This window comes from Mytilus galloprovincialis, chromosome 5 (assembly GCF_965363235.1).
Source record: "Mytilus galloprovincialis chromosome 5, xbMytGall1.hap1.1, whole genome shotgun sequence".
Taxonomy (NCBI): domain Eukaryota; kingdom Metazoa; phylum Mollusca; class Bivalvia; order Mytilida; family Mytilidae; genus Mytilus; species Mytilus galloprovincialis.
This window is the reverse complement of record NC_134842.1, coordinates 63,582,818-63,593,356: the sequence shown is the minus strand read 5'-3', so window position 1 is coordinate 63,593,356 and position 10,539 is coordinate 63,582,818. Positions and strand designations below refer to the sequence as shown.

The 10,539-nt window shown below is 35.0% G+C and overlaps 1 protein-coding gene across 1 annotated transcript; it reads right to left on the bottom strand.

The window, feature by feature from the left end:
• Positions 1-5,784: 5,784 nt before the first annotated feature.
• On the bottom strand, positions 5,785-10,539 carry LOC143076239 (uncharacterized). The gene is made up of 2 exons (XM_076251959.1): positions 9,506-10,539; positions 5,785-7,237 (listed from the first exon to the last, which is right to left on the bottom strand). The coding sequence occupies exons 1-2, from the start codon at positions 10,345-10,347 to the stop codon at positions 5,968-5,970; spliced, it is 2,112 nt and encodes a 703-aa protein (XP_076108074.1). The 5' UTR covers positions 10,348-10,539; the 3' UTR covers positions 5,785-5,967.

Genomic DNA, 10,539 nt, shown 5'->3' with positions numbered 1-10,539 from the left:
TATATTATTGCATTCATTTCATATTCAATTCCTAAACGAACAAGAAAAAAATTATTCCTATTATACCATTTCTCGGGGGTATAGGTGAACCACAAATGGTCAATAAAGCTGAAATTCTCTTAAACTTAAATGCAAAATTTGGAAAAACAACAAAATTGAGTATCTAAGAACAATGCAATTTCAATAATCCACGAAAATGTGAATCCACGATAATAAATGACTGAGACGCTGTCCCAGCATTTTAATTTAACAAAATGCATGAGTAGTGGTCACAATATAGCCTTCAACAATGAAAAAGAACCTGTATCTGAGCAAGTAGTCCATCACAACTCAACATGTAGTCTTGTTGTGATTGAATTCAACAGACAACATTAAAAAATGCTATTAAGACCAGTTTCCTTTAAGGGCTGTTCCTTTCGAATTAATATGGAAGGTTAGGAAAGGAAGTTATTTTTGCTCATTTGGGTGATGGGTTGTTTTTGCTTGTTTGACAAATGATGAATGTAAAATAACTCCTTAAAGCAAGTACATTTAAAGATAGGGAGATGTATACTGAAAGTCATTCCTATCCACCCACATCCTTATCAATGGAATAGTCTGAAGTGCAAAACTCTTGATATGAAGTAATACTTGGGATAGACACATTCACTTTGATGCTTTTCATTTTTTTGCTATTTGCTAGACCCAATGGTAATATTCTTATTTAATTTTATCAAATTTATTCATCTCTTGGTTAAGTTTCAAGTTAACCAAGGGTTATATTTAACCCTTGGTTTAGAATTAATCCTCGGTTATTTTCTGTTGCCTCGTGTAGATAGCTTCTCTCTCTCTACGCTCAAGAACCTTTGCACTATCAAACCCTTTTTTTACAGTTGTAGTTAAAATTTTCCACCCTTCACCTTTTAAACACAGCTATTAGATATAGGAATATGTGGTGTGAGTGTGCCAATGAGACAACTCTCCATCCAAATAACAATGTATAAAAGTAACCCATTGTAGGTCAATGTACGGCCTTCAACATGGAGCGTTGGCTCACACCAAACAACAAGCTATAAAGGGCCCCAAAATTACTAGTGTTAAACCATTCAAACAGGAAAACCAACTGTCTAATCTATATATAACAAGAGTGCACACGCTGAAATGTCTCGCCTTCTATACTAATCATTGATATTATGTTGATAGTCCTAAGTATAAATCTAAGCTTTATTACAACTGTCACATAAACTTAACATTAACCAAGATAACTAAAAAAAGACCAATGAACCTTGAAAATGAGGTCAAGGTCAGATGAAACATGCCAGGCAGACATGTACAGCTAACAATGCTTCTATATACAACATATATAGTTGACCCATTACTTATAGTTTAAGAAAAATAGACCGAAACACAAAAACTTAACACTGTGCAATGAACCCTGAAAATGAGGTCACAGTCAAATAAAACCTGCGTGACTGACATAAAGATCATAAAATATTTCCATACACCAAATATAGTTGACCTATGGCATATAGTATAAGATAAAAAGACCAAAACTCAAAAACTTAACTTTGACCACTGAACCATGAAAATGAGGTCAGGGTCACTGGACATCTGCCCGCTAGACATGTACACCTTACAATCATTCCATACACCAAATATAGTAGACCTATTGCATATAGTATGAGAAAAACAGATCAAAACACAAAAATTTAACTATAACCACTGAACCATGAAAATGAGGTCAAGGTCAGATGACACCTGCCAGTTGGACATGTACACCTTACAGTCCTTCCATACATCGAATATACCAGCCCTATTGCTTATAATATCTGAGATATGGACTTGACCACCAAAACTTAACCTTGTTCACTGATCCATGAAATGAGGTCGAGGTCAAGTGAAAACTGTCTGACAGACATGAGGACCTTGCAAGGTACGCACATATCAAATATAGTTATCCTATTACTTATAATAAGAGAGAATTCAACATTACAAAAAATTTGAACTTTTTTTTCAAGTGGTCACTGAACCATGAAAAAGAGGTCAAGGACTTTGGACATGTGACTGACGGAAACTTTCGTAACATGGAGCATCTTTATACAAAGTATGAAGCATCCAGGTCTTCCACCTTCTAAAATATAAAGCTTTTAAGAAGTGAGCTAACGCCGCCGCCGCCGACGCCGGATCACTATCCCTATGTCGAGCTTTCTGCAACAAAAGTTGCAGGCTCGACAAAAATGAGAAAGGAGAAATTACATAAACAAAGGACAACTACTGTACATCAGATTCCTGACTTAGGACAGGTGCAAACATTTGCAGCGGGATTAAACTTTTTAATGGTACCAAACCTTCTCCCTTTTTCTGAAACAATAGCATAACATCACAACATAGAAAAACACACGATAAAATATTAATTGGCAGGCTTAACTCAATCAAAAAACGTAAATTAACACACTATGAACGAATAAATTTGATATTATTGTAATAATTGTAAATTTGTTCTCGTCACGAAAGAGAGGCGAAAATTTTCATAGGGACATTCAAACTCACAAGTCCAAAATAAACTATCAACGTCCTGGCTAAAAAAGATAAAGACAAAAAGACAATAGATAGAGCTCCTGACACAAAACACAACATAGAAGACTAAAGACTGAGCAACTTGAATCCTATCAAAAACTGGGGGTGAAATCAGGTCAACTAGAAGGGAAATTAGATCCTGTTCCTTTTTTGGCACCCAAAAATGCATGAAATATTTTCCAACAGACATTAGACAAGCAAAACTATATCAATCTGTTATTATTGTAAAGTGTTAGTTAATTGGCTTTAAAACTTCTTGAACCAAAATTTAAAAAGGCATAGAATATTATGAGACTTGTAAACCTGGTTGATAGATTTGCTACAAAGTAACAAACACTTGTCAGCACATCATTAGGAAAAATGTTTGTTTTCATTCTATTCAGTGGTTCTTCAAAAGAAAGTTTTATATGTATTTCACATATGGACCTTTGTTAAACTTAGTTCCCCGCTGGCAGCCATCTTGGATGATTGATTGCCAACAAAGTAACAATATTTTGTCAGCACCAGATAAGGAACATCCATATTTGGTTTCATTCCATTCAGTGGTTCTCTAAAAGGAGACATTTTTATGTATTGTCCATAGGGTCCTATGTTAAACGAAATCCCTCACTGGAAGAACCCCATATATTGAATTTTTGTTGAAATCAAACAAAGTTTAACTTTGGACCCCGATTTGGACTAACTTGAAAACTGGGCCAAAAATCAAAAAACTTAAGTACATGTTCAGATTCAGCATATCAAAGAACCCTAAGATTTCAATTTTTGTTAAAAAAAAACCTAAGTTTAATTTTGGACCCTTTGGACCTTAATGTAGACCAATTTAAAAACGGGACCAAAAATTAACAATCTAAAAACACAGTTAGATTTGGTATATCAAACAACCCCAATAGTTCAATTTTTGATGAAATCAAACAAAGTTTAATTTTGGCCCCTTTTGGCCCCTAATTCGTTGGGACCAAAATTCCCAAAAATCAATTCAAACCTTCCTTTTGAAGTCATAAACCTTGTGTTAAAATTTCATAGATTTCTATTAACTTATACTAAAGTTATTGTGCAAAAACCAAGAAAAATGCTTATTTTGGGACCTGTTTTTGGCCCCTAATTCCTAAACTGTTGGGACTTAAACTCCCAAAACAAATCCAACCTTCCTTTTGTGATCATAGACCTTGTTAAAATTTCATAGATTTCTGTTTACTTATACTAAAGCTGTTGTGCAAAAACCAAGAAAAATGCTTATTTGGGCCCTTTTTTGCCCCTAATTTCTAAACTGTTGGGACCAAAACACCCATAATCAATCCCAACCTTCCTTTCATGGTCATAAACCTTGTGTTTAACTTTCATAGATTTCTATTTACTTTTACTAAAGTTAGAGTGCGAAAACCAAATACATGTCTTCGGACGACGATGACGGACGACGACGACGCCAACGTCATACCAATATACGACCAAAAAAATTTCAATTTTTGCGGTCGTATAAAAGGGAGGATTATAACTCTCGCCCCACCCCCACCCCTTTCTCCCCTCGTTATCCATTGGCCGAGCCGGGGAAGGGGTTCCGCGGTTTGGACCCGTTTTAAAAGATCAGTGTATTTGACTGATTGGAACCCCACCCTCTTTTTGTTGAGTTGCGAACCCCCAGCTGGATCAGCCACTCTTCCCAAAAGAGAGAGTACTAGTAACGAAATATTAAATCTGTATCTTTGTATGCTGAGCGTGCCTGGTAGTCGCGTTTCTATTGTAGATACACTTATCCCTTTGTAGGTCCGAATATGAATGTTAATTTATTCTCGAGAAGAATGGGGGGGGGGTATTTTTCTTTAAAACCGTAGATAAAAAATATAGTTATGATTACCTTTATCAAACTGATACAGGCAAGTACTTTGGGTTATAATATTGCCTTTATCTTTAGTCTCTTCTACTACATCCAAACATTTTCATATTATTAATTTATGTTGTAAACAAAAATATTTGTATCAGAAATCATTGAAGAAATGTATTTATATCAAACGACTAAGGAATTTTATTTTGCACTCGTTTGTGTGCGCGTACTTATCATATTTACAGATCGGTTAAAAACCCAAAACTAATTTACATAATGGAAATCTAGGCGATAACAAAACATCTGAATTACCTCAAGGTCATCACGATGTTAAAAGGGTGGTTGAGTTTTTTTTAAATAGCTTCACCCGCCACATTTAATTCATAGCACTACCTGAAATCAGGAATTTTGTCAATGATTTTCTTTCAGCTTTATCTTAATGTTTTTTGTTATTAAAAAGGGAATTGGAGTTCTCTCAGGTCTGTACTTTGTGTTTCTATTGGGTTTTTTGTGCTTTAAATTGAAGTTATGAGTAAAGCCAATTCAGTCGATTTTTTAAGTTTGTTCTTAAATTGTAATGGTTCACCACTGCAGTTATAGGGGATGGGAGTCACGCATCAGCAAACATTATTATTTAACCATGTCACATTCTGACTCTGTCTGTCCCAAGTAATGAGCTTGTAGTTTAATGGTTGTCGTTTTACTATATGTCGTATGTGTTTTCCTTTTTTTATTTTGTACATAAATAAGCCGTCAGTTTTCTCCTTCGAATGTTTCACATTTGTCATTTCGGAGCATTTTATATCTTACTATGCTACATGGGCTTTATTCGTGATTGCAGTTAGAGAAGTGTATCATTGACAATCGTAGCACATATTTTATAAAAGAAAGTCTCACAACGTATTACACATACCTGCCAACTTTTCCTATAAATTGCGGGGTGTTTCCGCTGTGGAAGCTCCCAATTCGAATTTTTAAATAGCAATAATTGTGTCCAAAATTTAAAACACAACAATCAATTTTACCATGGGTATATTATTGTAAAACTAGAAGCAAACAAACAGCATTTATATAAACGTGAAGGCCTTTTCAATGTTTTGTGTGACTATAAAAACCATCTTGCACGTAAAACCCCCATGGTCATTGGCAGGTATGATTACAAGCTTTTTTCCTCAACAACACGTAGCATCATCAAAAGACAAAAACCCTCATTTATGCTTGAACAAAACTTCCATTGAAAACATACTTTTTAAAAGGAGGGGAGGGGGATTTTGCACATTTTTTCTATGACACTGCATGGTCTCAAATTTATTTCCCAAAGTTGTCTTTTCATACTGTTGAAGAATTTTGCAGATAGGATTCACAGTATAATGATTACACCATAATAGTAACTATTTAAACATGAGTCATTGATTAAAATCTTTATCGTAAAACTATAAAATTGTGTACATGATAACAAATACATAATTGGTTCTGTGGTTCATAAGACGTCCGTCCTCGTAACCATTGCATTGACCGATGGTTTTGGCAGAAGGAATTACTGGCTATAAGTATATTGACCTTTACTAGTCTAAGGTTAAAATAATCGAATTTCATTGGTTGTTAAACACAATGTCATTCATGATATTCTCTTCGTTGTCTCTTTTCATTTGCATAAGTTTCAGTTCGTCAAACACCGTCGACTCCGGAAACGTTTCCTCGTACTCTTCCTGCAAAATTCGAAGTCTTTTCAAAAGTTCTTTTCCGCGGTCAGACATTTTTACAAACGTTTCTTTGAGAAAACGAACGGAATGGCCTCTCAATACATGCATGGTCCCAATTTCCAGACCCTCTAATCTTTCGAAGAATCTAGAGGCTGCCCAAGATGGGTGCGATGTCCTTGGTGATTTTTGTCGCATATCCATCGGCACAGGTGGAAACAATCGGTACTGACATGCGTAAGACGCCGTAACTACAGCACCATGTGTTAATAAAAGTTTCTTGATTTTATTTGCGCATTGTTGGAAGAACACCTCGTCGTCAGCATCGAAAACACAACCTTCGTATGGCGGAAGAAGACATTTATGAGAAGCGCGGAACGTTTTTTTGCCCTTTTGTTTCACGTTACTGTGAACAACCGTCGGCTTAGGCGAAGGAATGTGACTCATATTCGGCGAATCTGATTTTGAAGGAATATTTGACCCATGTGCCTCCATTTGCGATTGTCCTATGGATCGAGACATTTGTGGGACAGACGAAGTTATAGGGACGAAATATTGCATCAGCCGATTATCCATTTCCGGTCTCCCATTACTAAATGTTACATCGTGCATATTTGACGGCGGCGGATATCGATTTTTCACAACGACCATCTCATTTTCAGGATATGACTGATGCGGGGAATCAGCATAGTAATCATTCACGAAACTTTTCGATGGCAATTCGTTTTTGCCGGCAATTATTCGATCAACACGACCACCATTTTGCGATATTTCCATAACGTCATCTTCATATTCATCGGCGTAATTTCCGGTCGTTGTCACATGTATACTCTTTTCTGATTGGTTATCTGTTTCAGTAGCCCAGGTGGTATTCTGATTGTCTTCTGCTATTTCAGGCCATTCGTCGTCTGCTTTTGAGGCAAAAAGACATAGTTTCTGTTGTACAATAAACCGGACAATCTGATATGCGCGTTTTACTGTTTCTTTGTCAATAATTCTGGATGGCAGATATGCACTGTTATTTCCCATAGCAACACCGTTTCTTAAAGCCGTCAGAATTGCTGACAAACGAGCAAGATGGCCGCCTGCTTGATTAATTGACCCAAAAACCATTTTATTATCGACATACATCTTCTTCATTCGCTGAAAGATTCCAAGACATCTGAAATGAAAAAGAAACAACTATTATAACAAAACACCGTTTTTCATATATTAATTTTCATAAATTGACTGTTAATAAAACTAAATTTTTTGAATTACCGAGGATTTTATACCCAAGGAATAGATTACATTTATGTAAGCTGTATTTGTCCAAACCTTTCGTTATTTTGAGATCTCAATACTCCTTAGCTTACTTTATTTGGCCCTTTGATACTTTTTTATTCGAGCGTCACTGAAAAGTCTGAAAACGAAACGTGCGTGTTACGTACAAAATGTATACTTCGTATCTATGATGAGTATAATTGGAACATATCAATGCGTACAGTTTATATTCCATATGCCATACTTCATATATTTTATTTAAATTTTAAGAACGTTGAGTTATTTTTTATTTTATTACTAATTTATTATGCGTCAATTTCTCCATATAATGTTGCAAGACAAAGGGGTGAGTTGAGCATTTATCCGTCATATCCGTCGAAAGATACAAGGGGGACAGTCAAACTCATAAATCGAAAATAAACTGACAACGTCATGGCTACAAATGAAAAAGACAAAAAGACAAACAATAGTACACATGACACAACATAGAAAACTAAAGAATAAGCAACACGAACCCCACCAAATAGGGGTGATCTCAGATGCTCCGGAAGGGTTTAAGCAGATCCTGCTCCACATGTGGGACGACGTTATGTGTTTAATTTACAAGGCATTAAATTTATATATTTTGGTCACTTTAACTTTATAGAAGAAAAGTCTGCTGTAAAAAAAAGTCATTATCATCATACAAGACATGCAATGTTGAGCTGTATCAGGGTCTGGGTTGGGTTTTTTTTCAGAATAGAGAATGATGGACCAAACAGTACATAATCATGATAATTTAGAGTTATATAAAGAATAGAGATGAATTGGCAAAAATAAAAAGAACAGAAAATAACGCGGTGATGAAATATAAAGGAAAGAGAATAATGGGGTTCTGAAATATGAAGAATAGAAAATAATGAGAAAAATAAATATAGAATAGAGAAGAATGAGGACAATAAATAAAGAATAGGGGATAATGGTCCAACAAATTAAGAATAATGAAATGAAGAACCGATTTGCGGAACCAGGGGTGTTCCGTGGTATATTCCGGGGTTATACCTACCTCAGACCCCCTTTTCGACGTTTTTTTTTAATTATGTGAACTTTTAGGTTGTTCAAAAAGGTTTGAAACCGCCTGATCTAAATGACTGAATTCTAACTTGTTGACCCCCCTCCCCCCCAAAAAAAAATCACAATACTCCTGTATGGAACGAACACTGCTTATTACATCGGATCTTTGATAAACTGTCAAATATTATAACACTTTTATGTACGACATGCATACTTGTTTTAAACTTTTCTGTCTCAAGGATAAACCTACAAGTATCTTATGAAGTATTTCCTAATAGGTCAATTGTTGGAGATTGTAAGATAACATATAATTTTTATCATCCCGATATATATGAAACAAACATATCTTCATCACGTGGATAAATTATGGAAAACTTTGCCGGTTTCCGGAAACAAATTTATCAAGTGCAATTATGAGCCTTGTGATATCGATGTAGATAGGAAATTGTTTTCACTTTCATATTAGTTTACTGTATGTGAAACGGGCTATTTCCCCTTTTTTATGGTGCATGAGTGGGGGTTGGGGTGCATTATTTAAAAGTATTACTAAAAGTTAAAACTCATTTTCAAGAAATATATACATGATATACAATAAAAAAGATCGCTCGCTCGCCACATATTTTTTAGAACTTTTGTCCGAAGAATTAAAATCAAATTGGTGTGGCCTAAATTTTAATAAATCTTGTAGATAAGATAATAAAATAAATAATACGTCGATCATTAATGAATCGATTTATAAAATCGTTGTGAGGATGTACAATCCGAATAAATAGTTTTTATCTTTTAAGTTGAAATTAAAGTAGAAAAATAGAACTTTTAAAGAATTGAATGTAAAAGGAAATGAATGTGAAAATAAATGAAAAAAACTCGATCAAATATGGGAATTTCATTATTAAGTGTTTCTTTCTTCAAAGGGTATCCTTTTCGACTATTCATAATTGTTTAACTTGTAGAAGATCCTTTCCTCTAATGAATTTATCTGGATCAAAATTAATCAGGACTTAACAAAAATCCAGATAAGGAAAGCTTCCTTTACATTCAATGTTGACGTCACCTGTTACAAGACACACACAGATAGAGGTACTTGCATTAGTATTTATCAATAAATATTTACCTAGAAAATTCAGCTTGTCCACCAGAATTAAATGTATAAGTCTGGTCACTTTGCACACTATGGAAATTTCTAACTGACGACAAAATGGTCTGCGTAGAATTGGTTTCGCCTGTTGTGTCTTTTGTACTTTCTGCAAAGTTCTTACAGCAGACGATCAAGGCTCTGTCAAACATTGCAATTCGGTCCCTGTTTTCAAAGACGCAGTGGACATCTAGCGCCTGTATTGTTCCAACAAAGTTCATGTGTCGTCTAAATGGGTGTTCCATACCGCAGCCATATATTTCTTTTAGTTTTGCATTCGTGAAGATGTCTGAAGATTTTTCAATGGTATCTAAAGTTTCTTTGAAATCGTCAATAATAATCAAAGGGTTTCCTTCTGAACATTTCAAAGTTTTATTTAAATCAGTTTGAATGTTGTGTTCATCAATCAATGATATGACTTTGTCATCGGAACAGCCTTCTCCTTCTCGATTTAAATGTTCCATCGCTCTTATTTCTTTCTCCAACACGGTACAAGACTGTTTAGTTCTTTGTAATGCACACGTTTTGCGTTCTCCCCGCCTTGCAACTAAAAGACACATTAAAGAAGTTGGTTCTGTCCAATCAGTATCGATTTTAACGGTTGCCTTGGTACCCATGAAATGAGCAACAGAAATCAGCATCGGAAACAGCACTAGTTCCGCAGCACACGACAGTTCTTCGCACTGGGACATGACAATATTGTAACTTTCACTATCTAGAATACTTTTCCAGTCAATTTTAACATCTTGGGATTCCTTAAAACGTTTCAAATTTTCCATCTCTTGTAGTTCTTTAAGCGGCATACTTTTTATGTTATTCATTTTTTGCTAAACCAGAAAATAGCAGCGTCAAATTAATTTTTCCATTGTGACAAAATTGCGTTCGCTAAATAATCTAAAATGGCGTTGACGAACTGCAGTGAACTTTGTTTAAGTATACAAGTATACTCTTATCACGGGATAATCAAGCGATAAATAGCTCTATATATCAAAATAGTGTAGCTGACCTAGATA